At 46.9% G+C, this 22,636-nt stretch overlaps 1 protein-coding gene across 2 annotated transcripts; it reads left to right on the plus strand.

Moving 5' to 3' along the window:
- Positions 1 to 364: 364 nt before the first annotated feature.
- LCAT (lecithin-cholesterol acyltransferase) lies at positions 365 to 17,659 on the plus strand. Of its 2 annotated transcripts, none has more exons than XM_070952857.1 (6): positions 365 to 594; positions 12,307 to 12,463; positions 13,727 to 13,842; positions 14,854 to 14,949; positions 16,181 to 16,405; positions 16,748 to 17,659. In XM_070952857.1, the coding sequence occupies exons 1-6, from the start codon at positions 447 to 449 to the stop codon at positions 17,308 to 17,310; spliced, it is 1,305 nt and encodes a 434-aa protein (XP_070808958.1). In that variant the 5' UTR covers positions 365 to 446; the 3' UTR covers positions 17,311 to 17,659. The 2 variants fall into 2 exon arrangements, with proteins under 2 accessions (XP_070808958.1, XP_070808959.1); XM_070952858.1 differs by lacking the exon at positions 365 to 594 and adding an exon at positions 1,256 to 1,356.
- The last annotated feature ends 4,977 nt before the right edge of the window (positions 17,660 to 22,636 follow it).

Below are 22,636 nucleotides of genomic sequence, written 5' to 3' on the forward strand. Positions count from 1 at the left end.
GGGAACGCTGTTCTCCACGGCAGCGGAGGGAGGAAGGGAGGGTGTCTCTTGTCAGGGCTTTGCTTTGCCTTCTTTCCTCGGCCTAAGCACCGGGAAAGGTCAGGAAGAGGCCCGGCTCTCTCGGGGAGAGGAAGGCCAAGCCTCCGAAAGGAATCTGGCTGGCGCCTGCCTCGCAGGAGCTCCCGGCCTCGGATTCCCCTGGCCATTCGCGGCCAAGAATTCCCCCGCGCGCGCCTTGCCTGATCCCTCGGCGGGGCCTCTGGAAGCAGACCTTCAAGTTTAGGAATGCCTCCCCCCCCCCAGGCCAGCCCCGCCGGCCGCTCTGCCTGGGCTGGTGGGTTCCCACCTTCCGCTCCGCCCCTTCCCCAACAGTCCGCGGGAAGAGAGCGGAGCGGCCTTCGCCAGCCCAGGCTGGGCGGGCCAGAAAGGCTTCTCGGCAGCCCAGGATGCGGAGCCTGGCCGGATGGAGCGCTGCCCTGGTCCTCCTGGCGCTCCTTCAGCCTGGCCGGGCCTTCTGGCTCCTCAACATGCTCTTCCCGCCCAGCACCACCCCAGAAGCCGCCGCCGCCAACAGGACGCCCCCCGTGGTGCTGGGTGAGTTGGCCCGGGGGACAAGGCCGGGGAGGGAGGGGGCGCTGAGGTGCCTTTCCATTCTTCCCAAGAACCGAGAAAGGGGGGGGCTGCGGCTAGGACTCCCTGCAGGAGACGGGAGGGCTGAGCCCCGAGCGGGCTCTCGACGGCGCTTCAGAGCCCGAGGCGGCGGAAGGGCCCGGGCTTTGGTCCTGCCGCTGGCCCGTGTTTGGTTGTCGAAGCTGGCAGGCAACCGAATCGCTCTGCGGCCTTCGGATGGCAGGTCTCCCGTGGAAAGGTGGCAGCGCCTGGTTCCTTTTGCCCGCCTCCGAAGAAGCTCTCCTAGCATTGACGAAGCCTTGAGGGGAGGCCCGGCCTCTTCCCTTGCCCCGAGAGGGTCCCCTGGGAGAGGCTTCAGGCCCCCAGGGGAGCTTCCCAACAACCAGCCGGCTTCCCCCACAGGGCTGCAGGCGGTGGGGCATCTTGCCATTGCTGACCTGCCGGGCATCTGAAGGACAAAAATGACTGGGAAGGGAGAGCAATGGGACCGGGAGCATCGCCACACACAAGAAGCTCCCAAATGGCTGGCAGCTGCCGATGTTGGAAAGAGAGGGAGGAATGTCTGCTCTGCATGCTGAGTTTGGAGGTGGATGGAGGCCTGACTCTCCTTCCATTCACAATCCAGAGGGTGGTGTCTCCATGTGGTGGCCCATCAAAATGCAGAGTGAAGTCAAATCAGATCTGGAAGCTAACTTTACCAACCGCACAGCCACCACTTTTAAGCAGGTAACTTGCAGTTTGCTTCTCCTTAGTTCTTTAAACTGATTTAGGCCTAAACCAGTTAGGAATTTCTAAGAATCTGCCTTGAGTTCTTCTCCAAGTTGCTGAGGACCTTTAGCAAAATGTTCTTTTCAGGAGGATGAAGAGGAGGAGGAGGAGGAGAAGAAGCAGGAGCTGCAGGTGGGGAGCCAGAGGAGATCCTGAGAGCTTCCAGCAGTGGGAAGAAGGGCCCTCTTTGCTCTGCTGCTGCAACAGAAAGGGGAAAGCCCCCCCACCGACATCCCCCTTTCTGTGGCAGTGAAAGGGAGCAAGCACTCTGCCCCACAGTGACCCTGCAGCCAGCCTGCCTCCCCTTCGATCTCTGAGATTAAATTTTTACCCAGAGTACTGACTCCCCGAATGGCACTTGCTGGACTTTGCCTTGTTTGCATGACACTGTTTGCCTGGAGGGAGCAGCCAGACCAAGTTCCCATCAGGATTGCAGGGACAGCAGGGCCATGGAAAAAACCAGGAGGGCTTGGGGGGGGCATCTCCTAAAGTTCCCCAGAGGGAGGGCCACTTCTGGAGCTCAGAAGCCATCCGGCCCCTTCCCTCAGCCCAAAGGTGACAGGGGAGGCAGACATTCCAGCATGGCCCCTGCAGAGGCATTTCTAAATGGCTGTGACAGGAAGGCTCATCATGTTCATTAAGCAGACATACCTCTCAAACTGTACAATCCTGAAATGTGTAATTATCAATGTATAATTGCAAGTCTGTAACGTGAGTACAAGGCAATCAAATGAAGCAACAGGTATCTGCAGGGTATGGTCAAAAAAGTCAAGATGGCAACCACGATGGTGCAGTCAAAACTTTGCCCACATTTTCTATGACCGGTATCATGGCCACACTCCCCAGACCACACCTGGTGGATTCTCTGAGAAAATACCAAAAATGAGGAGGAGGAAGGAAAACTCCAGGGGCCTCAAATCTCTGCAGCTGTTTTGACATGGGAAATGGCCCAGGAACAGACAGATGACTCACGTGGCTGTGAGGCACCATACAGAGTCTAGTATCCTGTGTACCCCTGATTTTAAACAGGGCAACTCCTGGCCCTCAAGGCCACTTGCTACTTTGGGGACATGTCCAGAGCGTGCTTCCCCCAGCTCTTGGCAAATCAGGGCTACCCGGACCAGAGGGGGTCTGCCTCAGCCGGCCTCCCTCTTTAGCATCAACAGACGCCCTCTTTCCCCTTGACCAGTGGTGGGATTCTGCCAGTTCTAGGCGGTTCGGCCGAACCGTTTGTTAAATTGCTGACTCACCCTGCCCTTTGCCCCGCCCCTCCGCACCACTATTTATTGCAATAAATAGTGGTGGACAAGGGACGGGTGAGCCAGCAATTTAACAAACGGTTCGGTGTTATTTTGTAATTTTATTGGCCTCGCAGCACACCAAACAGTTTGTTAAATTGCTGGCTCACCCGCCTCTCACCCCGCCCCGCCTCCCACCCGCGCGGTGCCAGCCTACCCTAGCCAGGGGTGGGCAATTGTGACTCTCTTACAACCTGTGGACTTCAACTTCCAGAATTCCTGAGACAGCTTGGCTCAGCCAGCCTGGAACGCTGGCTGCCCAGGTTGCAGCCGAAGCTCCGCATCGTAATGGGCTCCAGGAGGAGGAGGGGCGCCGTCTGCCCCATTGCGAAGCTCAGTAAGAGCAACAAGAGCCGGCTACAGGCGCAGCTGGGCATGCGCACACGCAGTGGGGCGCAGGCTTAAGGTGCCGCCTCCAAGCCAAGGGGCGACCCGATGGTGCGGTAGGTTCACTGCCACCACTGCCCAGACGAGAGAGGAGAAAGAGATGGAGAGAAAGAAATGAAGGAGAGATATGGGGGGAGAAAGAGAAATGAAGGAGAGAAGGGGGGAAAGAGATGAAGGGGAGAAAGGGGGAGAGGAGAAAGAGATGGAGAGAAAGAAATGGAGAGAAATGGGAGAAAGAAATGAAGGCGAAGGGGGGAAAGATGAAGGGGAGAAAGGGGGAGAGGAGAAAGATGGAGAGAAAGGGAAATGAAGGAGAGAAATGGGGGGAGAAAGAAATGAAGGAGAGAAGGGGGAAAGAGATGAAGGAGAGAAGGGGAGAAAGAGAGATGAAGGGGAGAAAGAAAGATGAGAGATGAGACACCCAGAGATACCTGTTTAAAAGAAAATACTAGGAGCCACAAAACCTGGGTGGGAGTAAGTGATTTGGAGTTGGCAATGCCCACCCAGGTTTAAGGTTGTGCTTAAGTGTTTACATGTGTTTAAGATTGAGTATTTAAGGTTGCAGACCCCTGACCTACCACATCCGATCGCTTCACCCTGCAGCCAGCCCTGTAGGCCTGCGCCTGTCTCCCACCTGGGCAGCAGCGACCTACCTACCCCGGTTGTATCACCTTGCCCTGCAGCTGGCCCGAACGACTGCCTCGGACTGCTCCAGTAGGTCATTTTTATTTAATTAATTTAATTAAGAATGCTGCAATGGGCATAAATGATGACCGGTCAAAAGTGCGAGGACCTTTCAGAAATCACTTTTTTCAGCCCTCTGGATAGTCCCTATGTGCATATGGACTACTCAGGGGGCTGAAAAAGTTATTTTTGACCGGTCCTTGCACTTTTGACCAGTCCTTGAACTTACGACTGTCCTCACATTTTACGTTTTGCGCCCTATCTTGTCACCGTGGTGAAGAGAAGCAGTTGTGAAATGAGTGACATGGTTGTTAAGGATGCCGCAACGGGCCTAAATGTGAGGATGGTCAAAAGTGCGAGGACCAGTCAGAAATGACTTTTTTCAGCCCTTTGAGTAGTCCCTATGCACATAGCCACACCCACCCAGTCACATGACTAGCTAGCCACACCCACCCGGTCACATGACCAGCTAGCCATGCCCACCCAGTCACATGACCAGCTAATCACGCCCACCCAGTCACATGACCAGCTAGCCACGCCCACAGAACCGGTTGTTAAAAAAATTGAATCCCACCACTGCCCTTGACCCTTTGCTGGGAGAGGGCCCTCTGCCCACCCCCCCATCCCTGGGATGGGAGAACTGCCAGCTGCTTGCAGGTTGCAGGAGGTGGAGTTCACTGCCCTCCGAGTGGATGGAGTTGCTGCTGCTGCTTAATTGCTGCTGAGGTTTTTCCAGTGGGACAACCCTGACAGGTGTTGTTAATTTATCTCCCCCTAGGGTCCTTTCCTTCCCATCTTGTGATGTCCTGTATCAAAAAGCAACATTTGTGTGAATGGCTCCCAACTTTGATAAGATTTGGAAAGCAGGGAGGGAGAGGAACAAAAGATAAAGGATGAGAGAGAAGAGGAAACTATTGCGGAGAGAAAGAGGCAACAGGAGGGTACAACCTCTCTTGACAAGCCTTTTCTCAGTCAACCGGCTGTTATGGGGGAGCAGCTCCTCGGGACAAAGCAGGGGAAGGAAAAAGAGAGCCGGGTCCATTAATTCTAAACAGAGGTACTGAAGAAATGGGGAGGGGGAGGGGAGCCGCAGAACGATCTTTTTTTTTTATTGAAAAAGTTTTTCAAATACAAATTTTTCCCCCTTTCCCGCCCCCGCTCCCTAACCCCCCCTCACCCTCCCCTCCCCCATGGCTTCTACAAGATGAAATCCAAATTAATATCACATTATATAATACTTTACCACCCTTTTACACCACCCCCTATGTGCTAAACATTTCTTTCTAACATTATTATTATGTCCCCCATATACTATACATTTCAAAACTGCATTTGGCTATAAAACTATATAATAAATCCTAATTTGGCATTTATTCTACTCATAATCTACCCATTTCCACCACTCCCGTACATATATCTCTTAATTCAAATCTTTTAAGTATATTACTATCTAAACATAACATCCCTTTTCCTAAACTAAGCAATCTGTAACATTACCTATCACCTTATACCATATCAATTTTATTTCACCCACTTTCCTACAGGTCTACCATACATAATATATTTAATATCGTTATTCTTCTGCCCATATCACTAAAAGATATCTCCATATATAAATAAAACCCTCAAATGACTTTAAATTTGTATTCCATATAGTATCTTCTGTAATGTCTTTCAACTAGATTGTTAATTCCATCGACCATGTTAGGGTAACATCAAGTCCTGCTTCCAACAGTATATTCAGTATCTTCAATTACCATCTGCCCCCATCATTAATAAATATTTCTGTATATAACCCCCCCCCCGAGTGACTTTATATTTATATTCCATATGGTATCTTCTGTAATGTCTTTTATCTAGATTATTAATTCCGACAACCATGTTAGGGTAACAGCCAGATCATCTGCATGCCCCAATTCCATAGTTCTCTTGCCTTATAGCTCAACATATACGTAATCCATTTTTCAGAGAGTCCAAAGTAGAAAGTTCCAAGCCGCTCAATCACAGACCATCTTCCACATCCCAAAAACACCGGCACTGCAGAGATCTGTTATTCTTCTCAAAATAGTATAAGACTGTAATTTGCCTCAGCTATATTTTCATGTATCAGCCTTCTATAAATCCCGCTTATTATATTTAATCGTCTCTTAAATAACTGGCATTAATCTGTTGGCTAAAAAAGAATTGTAGTTTAAAATTTTTTAGTTTTGTAGAACCTGCTTCTTCTTTTCTTAACTTGTTGTGGTTTAGATCTCCACCCTGGTTGCCTTTCTAGGACTTGTATATCAGCTGATTGAATTACATGCTGGTCTTTAACTTGATAAGACATCAAATCGAGATCCAAAGCCGCCTCTCTTATATTTATAGGTGATCCAGCTATAGCCTCGAAGGAGAATCCAAAAGCGGCTCATCCAAAAAGCCCTCTATAACTTGTCGTTTTTCCATTACCTCCATCTCCATCTGCTTAGCCTGAGTTTCAATCTCTTGTTCATTTTGCTTTTCTTTATCCCCCTCCTGTATTCCTGACACTGATGACATACGTGGAGATGTTGGGCCCATTTAAAAACCTTGTAATAAAATTCTTCCGCTTTTTCAACAGTGTTTAATTGATATCTTTCTCCTTGATGTCTCAATATTATACCAACTGGAGCATCCCACCTAAATGGGATGTTTTGTTTCTTTAGCTCAGTCACCAAAAATCCAAAGTCCTTTCTATCTTTTAACATCTTGGACAGCAGCTCTTTATATATCAAGATCTTCATTCCATTCATTTCTAGAGTGGAGTTGAAAGACTTTTGCACAATATCATTTCTTATTCCTTTATCAGTAAAATAAATCACCACATCTCTAGGCAATTGTCTTTGCTTTGCCACCCACGAATTTACTCTGTAGGGCTTATCAATCTTACAGAATACTTCTTCAGAGCTGACCTTTAAAATCACAGCCAGAACTTCAGCAGACATCTTTCTCAAGTCCTCTCTGTTATTTTCCTGTATTCCCCTCATTCTGATTGCAAATTCCATGGATCTGAATTGCATCATTGTAACTTCATTTTCAATCCTTTGCTTTATATTATCTACATTGTAAATCTTGTGATCAGCTTCCTTCATTTTAGACTCTACTTCTGAGCTATTTTCTTGAATCATTGTCAAATCATTTTCAATTCTTTGTATTTTATTATCCAGATTATGAATCTTATAATCAGCTTCCTTCATTTTAGACTCTATTTTTAGATTGATATCTTTATTCATCTTTATAATTACTTCTGAAAAGCTTTTCAAAGCTGTTACAATATAGCACTTCAGGTTATCATACTTTTGTTGAACCAACTCTTTAATTTCCTGTCTAAATTTTTCAAGATTCTGGTTCATAATCTCATCATGTCTTGCCAACTCCTCCATAACAAATTGCTTTAAATCTTTAAAACCATTATTCTGCATCTGCGAGCTCAAAAATTGCTCTTGTGATTTATAAATCAGGGAGCCCCCCCCCCCACAGCTTGGTTGTCTGGCTTTGTCTGTTTTAACGCCATCCTGCCACACAAACAGACTCTTTTTAAAGAAAAAGTCTTCTCTCCACACAATATCAATACCAAATCTCTAAGAAAGGAAGAAGCATGAAAGAGAATTTTTTTCTCTTCTCTTGTAGCCAGCACTATTGCTTCAAAGAGCCTTGGTACTACAGTGGTTTAAAGCACCCTGTTATTAACACAGCTGCCTGCAATTTACTGCTGGTTCGAATCTCTCCAAGGCTCAAGGTTGACTCAGCCTTCCATCCTTTCTAAGGTAGGTGAAATGAGGACCCAGTTTGTGGGGGCAATAAGCTGACTTTGTATAAATATACAAAAGGATGAAGGCTATTGCTTAACGCACTGTAAGCCGCCCTGAGTCTCCGGAGAAGGGCGGCATATAAATCAAATTAAAAAAAAAAAATTACTTTGTAACATATTAAACCATTCAAACGGAAAGACTTTCGCTTTCAGCTTTCTTCTCAAGCCTCAGCCAGCCGCCATTTTAAACTTTTTTTTTCCCTTTTCACTCTTTCTTCATTCTTAAAATCAATCAAATACTTGCGATTTAGAGTCCCAAATCCGGATTTCATCCTGCTTATTCAAGCAATCTGTTAGTTTTCGCTGATTAGGTTGGTCACATCGTCTAGCTCTGCAAAGCGCAGAGTTCTCCCGAAGCCCGGAGCAGCGGCGTGCTGGATAGGGAGCCTCATCCTGCTTCCTCCCCAAGAGTAAAGAAAAACCTCTGGGGACTTCGCAGAGGGCTTTACCTGCTCTTGCCGGCTCTCCTCACATTTCCTTAAGGAAACGGAGTTTTTCGAGCCACCTCTCAGCTGTAAAGGCGGCTCTTTACGGGCGGCGGGGGTGGCGGTCCCAAAAGACCGTTTAGCGACGACGGAAGCCAAACCGGAAGCCACGATCTCCTTCATAAGGTCCCTCTCCCTGAAATGGGCTCTTTCCCGGCCCTGATGGGGAGTCAAGGAAATCAGAGGGGTTCAAAGCACCCGACCCTTTTAGGATGGGAAGGCTGCTCTGGGAGACCCCAAGATGAGATATGGAGGGAGGGGAAACCGCCACCCTCCAAATCAATGCCTTCTGTTCTGCTGGAAGAGGTGAGAGTCCCAGAAAAAGCAACTGATAACCCAGAATGGGGTAAAATGCGTTAGTAAATACTCTGCTTTGAAAAATGTGATTGCATCAGGTGCCTGTGAACACATCCCCATGGGGAAGTAATTAATATACATTTAAAAGCATAAGGAAAGTTGAGAAAAATTAGTGAAGGAGACAAGGGAAATTGAGTTGTTAGAGCCGAAAATCTAACTCGAGTTTAGGAAAAATGGACAGGGAAGAAAAGGCAGGAAAAAATGACTCTAAGGAAAGGAAATGCAGATGCAATACGGGTTGGCTTAAGACCAACTGAGCGCAGAATTTAGTTTGTGAGTCATTGTGGTTGTTAAGCAAGATGCCCATATGATTGATTTGCTAAACAACCACAATCCTAGCTGTTCTCATTGCAGTCCTTAAGAGTTAAGCAACTGCACAGGTCATTAAGCGGATGGAACGAAAGAGTTACCTGCCAAAGGATATAACAGAACAACAGAGGGACCTTTCAAGATTCAGGCATGGAACCCTAGACCATTTCAGACAAATTAAGGACTACATGTTGAGTGTGGTTGGTCAGCCAGTTACAAATCCATCTGGTGGTGATGCTGTCTAACCCACATTTTCTATCTTATCCAGTAATAGGCTGTGATCAATGTTATCAAATGCCTTACCAAAGTCCAAGTAAATTATATCCACAGCATTCCTCTGGTCCAGTACTTTTGTCACTTTGTCAAAAAATGCAATGAGGTGAACATGCGTGGAAGCAAGGAAATTTTGGACTAAAATACATATGTGGTTAGAAAAAATGACAAAGAGACATATTGACTTTAAACCAGAAATATTTTTATTAGGAATTTTACCAGAGACATTTAATAAAGAATTACAATACTTAATTGTGAACATTTTAACAGTGGCCAGAATTGTATTTGCCAAAAACTGGAAAGGAGAGAAGATAATTATTGATGAAGAAATTATTATGAAAATGTTGGATTGTGCTGAAATGAGTAGATTGACATTTGAAATAAGAGAACAGGAAGATAAACAATATTATTTGATATGGGAGATATTTTATCAATGGTTTGACAAAAAAGTATGGAGATGAGATAGCGTATATGAAATGCTTAAATATTTATCTTCAGTTTAAGTAAAGAATAATTGTTATATGATGAGATCTGGAAAATTGTAAGCACGAAATGATTTTAACCAATTGAGACGCTGTCTATAATTGTTTGTAAGGATGATATTTTTATATTGTTGTTGTTTTTTTATTTTAATCTAAAATAAAACTTTTTTCAAAAAAAAATGCAATGAGATTTATCTGGCATGACAAACCCACGTTGGCTTTTGGCTATGACTTTGCCTCTAGGTGTTCTCTGATTCGTTGTTTGATTATCTTTCTAGAATCTTCCTAGGTATTGAGGTCAGGCTGATAGGTCTGTAGTTCAATGGATTCCCCCCCCCCCTCCTTTTTAAAGATGGGAACTACATCAGCTCTTTTCCAGTCCTCTCGTAGTTCCCTGGTGCTCCAGGATCTTTGAGAGATACATTTCAGTGGTTCTGAAGACGTGCAGCTCCCCTCCATGTACAGAAGGGATCTCCAGGCCTCGGCTGGAGAAAAAACCTCTCCGATCTTTGTAATTCTGAGCTTCTTTTCTCCAGCCCAGCACTGGAGTTCTCCTTCCCTCCGTGCACGGATTTCTATCCTGAAATCCAAGTAGGATTTTGGCACAGAGTATTTGCAGCATAGGCAATCCTCTTGTTTTGGGGAGCTGACTGCAAATGCCCCGTGCTGCAAACACTCTGCTGCATTTTGGAAAGTGTGTTTTCAGTCAGCCTCCTTCCAGGTAGCGAGCAAACAGAATTAAAATTAAAAATAAATAAAATTAACCTGGACTGGCTGAATGCTGGAAGGAATATTTAAAGATTTGCATGGAAGTTATAGTGTGACCTGGAGGTCTTCCACAGTGTCTTGCAAGCCAGCCAGGGCCCCCTTGATGTCCACATATGGTGATATACAGGGAGTTGAGCAACTCCCAGCAGCCAGAGGCTCCAACACCAAGGCCTTGCTCAAGACAGCTCCCCGGCTTTGCTCCTGGCTGCCACCCTTGGGCATGTGGCTCTGTTTGACTCTCTCCCTCTTTTTCTCCTTTCTTGGGACTGTCCTTTCTCACCTTTTTGACTGTTCCTGCAAGGTGGCTTAGGCACAGTAAACCCTGCTTGGGGACCTCCAATCTCCATCACGCATTTTGGACAGGGTTTCCTTAGATGAAGAGCCAGAATGAGACCCGAGCCCTGAGCTGGGTTCTTTCTTGGAGAGTTCTTAATTGAGATTCCAGAAGGAGTTGTTACAAAATCTTTTATTTCATAACAATGTTAGCATTTCATAGTTTTCGATTTTGCTTCTCTACCCCATTCTTCCCTCCTCTTCCTTTTCATTAGATATGTAGTGCTATGTTACTTTTCTCTGTTTTTTAGATAGGAATAAGCAACAGTGATAAACCGGTTTTTCTAATATTAGAGAAGGTCACAGGTCAAAGACGAAACAGACTTATGTTGAAGACACCACTCCAAATTTGTCAGAGTTTGTTGCAGAAATCAAACATCCAGAAAGCACACACTGATTCAGCAGGATTCATTAGCTTCTCTTTATATATAATACAACACATGAAGATAAATGTACAATACCAATAGCAGATTCTTCTAACGTAGCAGTTACAAGCAAAACACAAGCAGAGTACAATAGACTAGTTTTAGTTTCCCTTTTGCACATTCAGAGCTGAACCCCGCCCAGACTCCAAACTGTTTCAGCTCCCATTGGCTGATTTAGTTGCTATGCCTATTCATTGGCTGACCTTGTTACAATGTCTTCCCAGTTTATTTATTTTATTTTATTTTGTTGCATTTCTGTACCGCCCAACTCCCAAGGGACTCAGTCATGAATATTCTGACAAAATTACACAACTTAATTGTAAAATCTGTTTCTCTCTCTTTTTCTCCTCCTCCTCCTCCTCCTCCTCCTCCTCCTCCTCCTCCTCCTCCTCCTCCTCCTCCTCCTCCTCCTCCTCCTCCTCCTCCTCCTCTCTTCCTCCTTGTTGCACGATCTTTGGTGATTTCTTATATTTTACCCCCAGTTTTAAAGGAATTGCTCTGTGGTCCTTAGGCTTCTTGACCTAAGGTCAAGATCTTAATAAAGATATTAAAAGTTTTCACAATTTAAGCCAAATATTTAAGGCCTCCCTGGGCGTAACGGCCATCTGGAGGACAGGCTGTCCCTGCTCTTGGTTGGTAGAAGAGGGGTGCTCGCATCCAGAAAATTGTGGCAGGCCGATGGCCCAGCACTAGCCTAGTTGGCATTTCAGCACCAAGCAAAGCTGGATTTTCCTCAGGCATTTGGGACTTAGCAATTATAGCCTGGCTGCCTGTTGGTTGTTTAGGGCTACTAATCCAGACAAACATGGATAGCGGCAAAATGCAGAAAACTCTGCTGCCATCTGATGACTGTCTGGATTTTTGCAGACCAGAATTCGGAACTGACAGCTGCTGCTTCTGAGATTCTGTGCTTCTCTGTTAATGAAAGCAGCACTTAACCCCTTGCCTGATGAATTGTTTAATTTCATCTGCAGCATGCAGGGAATCTCTGCTAACACACAAATCTTTTACTAATTGCAGTTGCTCCAGCGGCACACGCAGGCATAGACAGGTGTGTACATGCTATGCTGTACAGGTGATAAAAGGGCGACTGGGAAGAAAGGAGCACCATGCAGATAAAACGGAGTCTGTAAAGGAGATCTCCCCACCTTCTTTCTTCTCCTTGGCCAGCAGGGACTCATTGCGTGTTCCCTCGGATGTCCTGAACCTCCATCTCTGCAGGCCATTTTGTTCGGAGATGGGAAGGCAGCTGCTCTCTCTGTTTCTCCGCCCCTGCAGTGCCCGGGTACCTCGGGAATCAGCTGGAGGCTAAGTTGGACAAGCCAGACGTGGTGAACTGGATGTGTTATCGCAAGACCGATGATTACTTTACCATCTGGCTGAACCTCAACATGTTCCTGCCTTTTGGAGTGGACTGTTGGATTGACAACACAAGGCATGTCTGTGGGCGAGCCCCCCTCTCTCTTCCCAGCCAGAAGCACCACACCACCCCCCGCACATCAACTCCACTCGCCGGCCTCTCCTCTGCCTGTTGGGATGGGGGTCCTTGCAGGCCCAGGCCCTAGAGTGCCCCTGGCTCCCAGTCCGAGGAGAAGAGGGGGTGTTGCAGAGGGAGGGGAGACTCCAAAGACGCAATGAGCAGCAAGTTGAGCCTCTCCCAAACACACAAGATATTGTGCTAAGCCATTGTTTGTTTTATACAACTTAGTGGGTGACTTGCACAAGCTCTGCTAAACTATAAACCATGATTTATGAACAATGGCCAATTCAAGAGCATGCCAAGCCAAAACTAAGCAAAGCATTTTGGGACTTACTGCAGTCGCTTAGTGCTTCTCTCGTTCATTTCACCTCAGCTCTGAGTGAAAATATGACCCCACAACTTTCCAATAGAACCTCTTGGTATTAATTTATTCTGGGAACATCACCCCCCACCCCCGCCCCCATCCTTCAGTGAACCTCAGAGACTTGCTGATTTCATTATTATAGACTGCCTGGTCTCTATCAGGGTCACTGATCCTGATGGACTCTGGTTGCTTTCAGATGGGACACCCAGGCTGGACTGGGGGCCCCCACTTCCTGCCCCCCCGACACCTCATCAACTGTTAGGCAGGCTGAGTTCAGGACTGCCTTAGAAGACCTGCCCTGGTAGCCCCCCTAAGCAGCTGGCAGGCATCAAGAAGGGCTTCAAGATGCAAGCCCACAACTCCATCTGCTGTTTCAGGAGTTAGTTTTAATCATGGCTTTAGCATCCCTGAAAAAATGGGAAACTCCTATTTTAAGATAGCTAGACAAACGTGGCATGGATTGCCCCAATGTGACAGGAGTCTCCCTTCCCTAGTAGCCCCTAATTGCCCCCATGCCCGCTTCCTGGTGGGAGGCAGATTTTGACAGAAGGGAGGCTGCTGAGGCCCCACAGTGGCATTTGGGGGCTCAGTGAGAGCCTTCTTTTTCAGGGCCTGTTGGCAGAGACCACAAACACAGGAGGCAACCAGGAGGCCTCCAGTCCACAGGATTTGAGGTCTCAACCTGGACAGTAGATCTAAAGGATTAAAGCTTGGAGTTTTTAGATCAAAGCTGCTAGTGATCCTGAGTGTGATATCTAGCCCCTTAAAGTTCTCTGGTAAGATGGCCTTTGTTGGAAGTGGCCCTCCTAAAATAATGATTGTGTTTTCTCTTGACCGGCCCTTGGGTGACACAGAGTGATTTTCAATAAAACCACCCGGAGCATAACCAACGCCCCTGGAGTCCACATCAGAGTTCCTGGGTTTGGCCAGACCTTTTCCGTGGAATACCTGGATGGTGGCAAATTGGCCGGTGAGAAGAATGAGGGGGGAGGAGGAGCTGGAGAGAAACCCAACAGGGTAAAATACGTAAGATCTCCGACCTCCGGGTGTTCCGCTGCGCACTGAAGACCCTGTTGTTCCGCCAGGCAGGGCTGTCAATATAATAATTTTAAATTGGGGTATTTTAATTTTTGGGGTTTTAAATCGGCCAAATCTATTTAATTATTTTAATTTTTAATTATTGTTGTGTCTTGTGTTTTTAAATTGGCTGTACACCGCCCTGAGTCCTTCAGGAGAAGGGCGGTATAGAAATAAAATTATTATTATTATTATTATTATTATTATTATTATTATTATTATTATTATTATTATTATTATTATTATTAAAATGCAGCCCCAAATGTCTTCTTCTGAGTCTTTGGTTCCTCTGGGTTCCTGGATTTTCCTTCATGAAACAACAGCAGAGAGTTTGGGCAATAGGCTGCCTATTGCTGGTTTTTGTTTTGGGGGGCTACCTGCACAAGCATCCTCCCTCTGTCTGATATACAGTTGTGATGACCAGAGGGGGGTAGCTCCTGGCCAGATAGCTCCATAGGCAGCTTTTTTGCCCGTGTGGCAGAGCAACCACAGCCCTTCATGGGTCAGTCAGTGGCCAGAGCATTTCCCTTCAAGTAGAGATATGTTTAGGGAGGACAATAATACAGTGGAAATTACTCCTGCTTTCTTGGAGGCATTGGAAAGATGGGACACCTTTGAGAGGTGCTCATTGGAGGGCAGCCCTTTGGATTTCAGAAGTTGCTACCAGGTGGTGCAGGATCTGCATGACTCTCTTTGGAATCACTTTGATCTTGGTGCTTTTTCTAAAAACCGCTTGGCTTCTTCCGAGGGAATCAAGAATGGTTTGGGGAGGAGAACATGAGCAGATGCCTGGAGCATGAAATTCCAGGAAGGTCTTGAAGCCCCTTGCCAGAGGAAAGCCATGCCTGTAGTCTGTTCCCTGCCCTCTGCCCTCCACTAACCTCCCTTCTCTTCCTTGCTCTAGGCTACATGCACACCCTGGTACAGCATCTGGTCAACAACGGCTATATGCGTGATCAGAGCGTGAGAGCGGCTCCCTATGATTGGAGGCTTGGCCCCAGTGAGTACGCCTGGGCAGAGGCAGGGGAGCCCCGCTCTCCAAGGGCTCTCAGCAGGGACCCTGGGCCGAACCCACTCCAAAGTGTAAGGCAGCTTCTGCCTCTGTATCAGCCATCTCCAGTTCAGATCCTGCAGCAGGGCAGCCCATTTTTTCAGCATTGTTTTACTGTTTTCTGTTATGCCCAAGGCTGTTGTTAAAAGTCTTTTAATATCAGTCAATCAAACAATCACTAAAACCTGATCATTAGTTTCAGGCTTTCCATTTTTTTAAGTGGCCCCAGCGAACAATCACAAAGGAAACCATTTTCTGCTCCCCACTGAACAAAATTGGTATTAACTTTTTCCCAGTTAAGGGTTTTCCTTTCACAAATCCGGGTTAAGAAGAATGAAGAAAATTTATTTATTTATTATTTATTGGTTCAATTTATATGCCGCCCTTCTCCAGAGACTCAGGGCGGCTTACAATGCATTAAGCAATAGCCTTCATGCTTTTGTATATACCTGCTTAGTAGGGCTTTCGCCCCCCCCCCCCAAGTGGTGTTCTTTTTTATACAAAGTCAGCTTATTGCCCCCACAATCCGGGCCCTCATTTTACCTACCTCAAAAGGATGGAAGGCTGAGTCAACCTTGAGCCTGGGGAGATTCGAACTTGCGGTAATTGCAGGCAGTTGGTGCTACTTAATAGCACTTTAGTCTGCTGTGCCACCAAGGCCAGATCTGCCTCATAATGTAACACATCATCAGAAGGATTTAATATTTCCCACCTATCCCTGGCTTATCTGTTTTTGAAACCCTGACACGGCAAACACACAAATAAAATGTGCCATGAAACGAGTGACGGGAGGGATCCGAGGTGGAGGGGAGTATGAAATTCAGCAGCGTAACTTTGGGCATCTTTCATTACAGCCCAACCCAGCACTTGGGGGCAGCTGGAAGCCACCAAGGAACCAGAGCCTCAGCATCAGGGCTGAGCCATGGGGGGGGGAGAAGTGGGGTCAAGGGTCAGCTGTCTTCTCCAGGAGCATCCCACACCCTAATTCCCCCCATGGTGTGCCCCTCACCTGCCCTTCTTGAAGGCACTGGAGACGGTTAGCCTGCAGCCTGGTGGGGGGGAGGCAGGGGTGGAAGGAGCCCTCCGGCACTCTGGACAGGGCATGGGAACATTCCCTCTGGATCCCGGGGGGTGGGGGTGAGGGTGCAGTTTCCCTCTCATGCTCCTCCTCTTTCCACAGACGAGCAAGAGATCTACTATTCCAAGCTGCGGGGTCTCATCGAAGAGATGTTTGAAGCTTACCAGAAGCCGGTTTTCCTGATTGGCCACAGCCTTGGCAACCTCCACATCCTCTACTTCCTGGTCCAGCAGCCGCAGGCCTGGAAGGACCGTTTTGTTCAGGGCTTCATTTCCCTGGGGGCCCCCTGGGGGGGAGCAGTGAAACCCATGCGGATCATGGCTTCGGGTGAGTAGCTGCCCCGGCGCTGCAGCCGTGTCTCCCTGGGGCCTGCACCAGCTATTCTTCCTGGTCTCCAGCTTTCCCCATTCTACCCACTCTTTAGATCTTTATCCTGGGTGTATCTTGCCCACAGCCCCCATCCCTTCTGAGGAGCAAACAGAGAGGCATCGATCTGGTTCTGTCTTTGTACCCGGTTTGTCTTTAAGAAGAGGGAAGATTTGATCTTGTTCAGTTTATTCACCAGCTGTCCTCTCTGGCTGAATAACATTGTAATGCAATTTTTTATTACAAATTAGCAAACCTGAAAGTGGGAGTAGAATAATGCAATTCCATTGGTGTCCTTTGCAGGTGACCATCAGGGCATTCCTATTATGTCCAACATTAAATTGCGTGAAGAAAAGCGAATATCCACAAACACTCCCTGGGTGTTCCCCACCCACACAGCCTGGCCAGAGACACACATCTTCGTCTCTACCCCTTTCTATAACTACACCTACCGGGACTACCAGCAGTTCTTCAACGATATCAACTTTGAAGATGGCTGGTTCATGTGGAATGACAGCAAGGAGCTGCTGGCAGGGCTGCCAGCCCCAGGCGTGGAGGTCTATTGCCTGTTTGGCACCGGATACCCCACTCCAGAGACCTACATTTACAATGACCGCTTTCCCTACGAGGACCCAGTGGATATTATCTATGGGGACGGGGATGAGCTGGTTAGCTGGCGCAGCATAGAACTGTGCAAGGAGTGGCGCAACCAGCAGTATGAGAAGGTCCATGTCCTGGAGCTGCCTGGAGCTGATCATCTCAACATGGTCTTTGACAACCGTACTCTACAATACATCAGTGAAATCCTGTTCGGGAACCTGGAGAATGTGACTGCTGCACAAGACCTGGGAGGAAGAGCCCACTGAATCCCCAGGGAAAGGAACGCCCTCCCCACCGAGAAACTGGCTGCTTTTGGTTCTGTTAGTGTGGGAAGGGAACATGAATGCTCACACAGCCACAGCACCTTCCCTGTGCTGGAGAGACTCAAGGGTTGGCTGCCCCCCACCCCCCAGTGTTTGGTTTAAATATGATAGTTCCCAAAGGAGTGGTCAGATAAGAGTCAGCATAGCCTGCAGCTGTATGGTGGGTGGAGCAAGAGACTCAGAAGAGACCCTTCCTAATTTCTCAGGCTGTAAAGGAGACAGTGGGAGATTTGTACCTGCAGACCTGCAAGCTTCTATTAATATAATTTTACAATAAAGTAGACTTAGTACATCTGGTCTTGTTTCTTATCTTGGTCTATTTAGTAAGGCTGATATTAATCTTGCAAGTCTCTGATGCTCTTCCAAAGAGAAGAATTTTAGGAATGGCCTCTGGTCCTCAAGGAACTTTGCTATCTGCTGAGCATCTGGCAGTAGTGTTGTTGTTGCTAACATGACAACAAGTGGATGCACAATGACCAATTTGCAGAAAGCCATGGTACAACACAACAGTACATGTCGTACCTGTGGCAACACAAATTGCTCCTGCATTCCTAAGGTAGCTTGCTGGAAAAGTTCAGGGGGGCTGGGATCAGTTCTGGTCATTCACTCACTCAGTGTGAAATGGAAGGGCAATGCCATCGATTGCACCAAAATTACTTTGCTGAAGGAAAGAGCAGCAAAGTGGGCAACACTGGCCTTTGAGGGAAACGATTCAGTGCTGGGCAACTATCAGGACTTCATGCGTGAATTTAAAGGGACACTTTGGAGATCCCTTATCTACTCATGAATTAGCCATTCTCAAGGAAGATTGGAATATTAACACTGAGAAAGAATTCATTCACTCTTCCAACTCCCCAACATTGGCATCCACAATTGTGCCAGTGGTGAAATGTAAATTTTATTACTACTGGTTCTGTGGGTGTGGCTTGGTGGTGGGGGGGGTAATGTGACTGAGTGGGCATGGCCAACTTTTTTTTTTAACTTTTAAAACCATCTTCAGCTGAAGAAGTTGTAAAAAAAATGCTTTTAAAAGCCTCTGACGATCCCAGCTGATCCGTGTGATCATCAGAGGCTTTTTTTTTACTTTTAAAAGCATTTTTTCAGCCGAAGAGGTTGTAGAAAAAATGCTTTTAAAAATTAAAAAAAGCCTCTGATGATCGCGCAGCTCAGCTGGGCATGGGGGGGGGCAGGGATTTTTGCTACCGGTTCTCCGAACCACCCACCATCATCACTAGTGGATCGGACGATCCGGTCCGAACCAGGAGCATTTCACCCCTGAATTGTGCTCTAGAAACAGCCACTCTGGAGGGAAGTGGGGAACATGGCTACAAAGACCTGAACAGAGGGACAACAAAACCATGATCCATTCTCACTTATCTTAGATTCACTACACTGGCTACAAAAGACATGCATCTTCACAAAACTAAACTTGAAAAGTGTCTACCCCTAAGAAGGACACAAGTACTGAATAGACTTCAGTACAAAATTGGGGAAGTTCTGAGACAAATGATGCTTAAATGTGGAGGTGCCTCAGGGAGAGCAAATGACCCGGCTCCTTTCACACCAGACACACAGGATGTGGGGGGAGACCCACAGATTCCTGATAAAGGAGCAGTTGCCACCTCTACAGGCACAGCTGAGTTACAGGATGCCTTTTGTGAGCTTAGGGAGTTATTACCAGAAAAGGGGAATGACTACATTTAATTCTGATTTTCCCTGGGAGTTCAGGAGGGGTGATGTAATGGGATGCGAGAAAGACCTTGGGAAACAGGGTAAAAGAGCTCTGCCAGGGGAAGGGGCAAATAAGCCTGCAGTTGGATAGTGAGTGGGGGAAGACACTCCAAGGGGCCTCTCCCTAAATTCTCAGACTGCAAAGGTGACCGTGGGAGAATTCTACCTTCAGTTTTACATGAGTCTTGTACATGTCAATATTCTAGTCTATTGTAATATTCCATTCTATATTTTATACATATATTTTATTATATTCTGTTTTGTTCTAGTCTATTATTATATATCTTTACCATAAAGTGGAACTTGCTTATCTGGTCATGTTTCCTCTCTGGCCAACCTAGTGAGGCTGACAGAAATACATTTTTCTCCTCTTGCCCTCAGTTGTATTCAGCCATCCTTGGGGAGGGTCTCTTCTGCCCAAGAACTTGGCCATGAACCATATTGCCAAAGTCATCTGACAAGGGAGGGAAAGGGGAGAGAGTTGACATCTCCCTCCCTCCAGAGACTCTCCCTCTTCAGGCTGAAGAGGCCAACAGGAGCCCCCCTTTCCTCCATAAGGTAGGAGGGTCACCCAGAGGAGGGTCTCCTCTGCTCCCAAGCAGCAGCACTGCTTAAGATAAGTGCTTAGTGCTCTGATAAGCCTCAGTGTCACATGAATCTTTCCGATAAGAAGGACCCTTCGAAGTTGGAAGTGCTGCAAAGGGAATGGGGGAAAATACAAAAACCCCTCAGGGATGAACACCCTTCGAATCAGAGCTGAAGAAGCTTCTTGGAGGAGAAGCGAAACGTCTTCAAGTCTGGTTGCCTCTTGAAAAAGCACATTTGGGATCCCAACTGGTGGTTTTTGTGTGAACGTTCTGCCTGTAAGTATTTGCCAGCCTTTTGGTCTTGGCCGGCCAATGAGGAAAATGAAGCTGCCAATCAATGCCCAAGGCATGGGTTACTTGCTGGGTGATGGTGGAGACAAAGTGGGGCCCATTATCAATACCTTGATAGGGAAGAGGAAAACGTGGAATGATTTCCTTCAAAAGGGCCTTGACCACTTCACGTGCCTTGTTGGTGCAGAAGGGAAGGCCTCAATCCACCCAGAGAAAGCATCCACAAAAACCAGCAAGTATTGAAAGCCCTGTTTCCTCAGCAATTCAGTAAAATCAACTTCCCAAAAATTGGCAGGAGCATGGCCTTGCCTAAGCTTGCCCAAGTGGAACTTGTGGATTTTTGCTGGATTGTTTCTTTGACAAAGAACACATTGCCTGACCAACACATTTGAGAGCCTTACCTAAGATTCCTGGACAAATATAGTCCTTTAGGAGAGATTTGGCTACAGCCTTGGAACCCCAATGTTTACTTTTATATAATTCCCTCAAGAGGGCCCATAAATCATGTACTGGGAGAAGTCTTTTCCCATCCTTCTCCAACCAATTCCCTTGATAAACAGCACCCATATTATACGCCCTGTGCCTATCCCGCAAGATACATGAAGGAGCCAGCAGGCAGGTGAGAAGGAATGAGTGCACAAGGGGAAAGGGGACCTGAGGCAGCTGACTTGGTGGCACAGTCAGCCAGGGCATTTCCCTGGCCGTGTTTACTGTCATCCTTACCGTGGGCCCTTAAATGCATAACAGCTACCTTTCTGGGAAGCAAAACAGCATCCAATAATCTCAATATTTCAGGTCCATATTTAACAGGGATACCTTGGATGGTCAGCAACCCAAGCTCCTTACACAAGGCACCATGTACATGTACAAGACAAAATATGTACATTTACAAAAGCAAATTTACTATCTGTGAACATATTATTATTTTTTTTAATTTGATTTATATGCCGCCCTTCTCCGGAGACTCAGGGCGGCTTACAATGCGCTAAGCAATAGCCTTCATTCTTTTGTATATTTTTATACAAAGTCAGCTTATGGCCCCCACAAACTGGGTCATTTCACCTACCTTAGAAAGGATGGAAGGCTGAGTCAACCTTGAGCCTTGGAGAGATTCGAACCAGCAGAAATTGCAGGCAGCTGTGTTAATAACAGGGTGCACTAAACCACTGTACTATCAAGGCTCTTGATATTAACAACAATGCCTTCCTATAAATCTACGCCTGTTGTCAAGGCCATGACTCAGCCTTTTGGGCTGAAGTTCCTTCAGGTAGGGCTGCTGCTTTCAATACTTGGTCCAAAGTGATCACAGCATACCCAGCTAGCCTTTCTCCTTGGTACATGAAGCTGCTGCCATCTGTAGACAAGTCCCTATCTGCATCCTCAAGTGGCCGGTCACCTGGATCTGGACAGCCAGAAAACACCTCAGCAATGATTTGGACACAATCATGCATAATAACATCTTTGTCATGCCCTCGAAGAAACTGGCGAAGGGCAGAGTCAGTCCAGGCAAGGCCTGCAGGCAGGGAGGAGATACAGAGCTCAGACGAGGAGCAAGAACCACCCACTCCTGATGGTTAGGAGAGTGCAGAGAAGGCAGGATCAGTGCAGGCAGAGAAGGCCACATGTGAGGAAAGTGCCCTGCCCAGCTTCACCAGGAGCACCTGGGGAATGAGACTTAAGTAGACACCACAGGGAGGGGCATTTGTTGGGAACAAATGCTGAGTTCCTGCAGTGTTGTGTGCCGACGTTTGAACTTTTTTATTTATTTATTTATTTTATTTTGTCAAGTTCATATTAGATAATATATATAAGTATAAGCATGAACTGAATACATAAAATGAATACAATTAAAGAGAACATTAGGACAGAGACGAAAGGCACGTTGGTGCTCTTATGCACGCCCCTTACAGACCTCTTAGGAATGGGGTGAGGTCAATGGTAGACAGTTTTAGGTTAAAGTTTTGGGGGTTTTGGGATGAAACCACAGAGTCAGGTAGTGCATTCCAGGCATTGACTACTCTATTACTGAAGTCGTATTTTCTGCAATGCCAAAAGCAGGCTTGGGAAGGTAAGTGAGGCGGGGGAATAACCTGTGCCACGTGGGTTAGCTTCGCTAGAAAGCAGGAAATCTTGTTTTCTAGCAAAGCTAAACTGCGCGCCACAGGTGATGTCATCGTAGCTTTTTTAAACTACAGGTTCAACCAAACCAGTAGCTTTATTTTACCACCGGTTCGCCCAAACTGGTACTTTTTATCACTGCCGGTTCACCCAAACCGGAGCAAACCGGTAGCATTTCACCCCTGATCTGCCATGTTTTAAGTGCACATGTGGATTGTCAAGAAAGACAATCTGATATCTCTTGAGGCGACTGGCTGTAAGCCAATGAACTTTTGACTGAAGTAATTCCTGGATGGAACAAGGAGTCTCCTCTACAATGGTGACACCAAAGGCGAATTGCTCGTAGCTTCTAATAAAAGGATGATGGCTGCAGTGGAATGAAGGCACACTGGCCATCCTTGAGCAACGGGATCAAGTTGTTTGGAGAAATATGCTACTGGGCATTCCCAGCTTGTAAGAGTCTGGCTTAGAATGCCAACTGCCACCTCCTTGCTCTCCAGGACAAATAATGTAATGGGTTTTGGGACATTAGGAATTCCAAG

The sequence above is a fragment of the Pituophis catenifer genome, unplaced genomic scaffold, assembly GCF_029215685.1.
Source record: "Pituophis catenifer annectens isolate HBS135680 unplaced genomic scaffold, rPitCat1.0.hap2 SCAF_13, whole genome shotgun sequence".
NCBI classification, from domain to species: domain Eukaryota; kingdom Metazoa; phylum Chordata; class Lepidosauria; order Squamata; family Colubridae; genus Pituophis; species Pituophis catenifer.

What these genes read in the sequence shown, in the direction of transcription:
- LCAT (XM_070952857.1), top strand. Translation starts at nt 447, where the DNA reads ATGCGGAGCCTGGCCGGATGGAGCGCTGCCCTGGTCCTCCTGGCGCTC. An exon ending in GACGCCCCCCGTGGTGCTGG is followed by an intron (nt 595 to 12,306) that starts GTGAGTTGGCCC and finishes CCGCCCCTGCAG; the next exon opens with TGCCCGGGTACCTCGGGAAT. An exon ending in CATGCGGATCATGGCTTCGG is followed by an intron (nt 16,406 to 16,747) that starts GTGAGTAGCTGC and finishes TGTCCTTTGCAG; the next exon opens with GTGACCATCAGGGCATTCCT.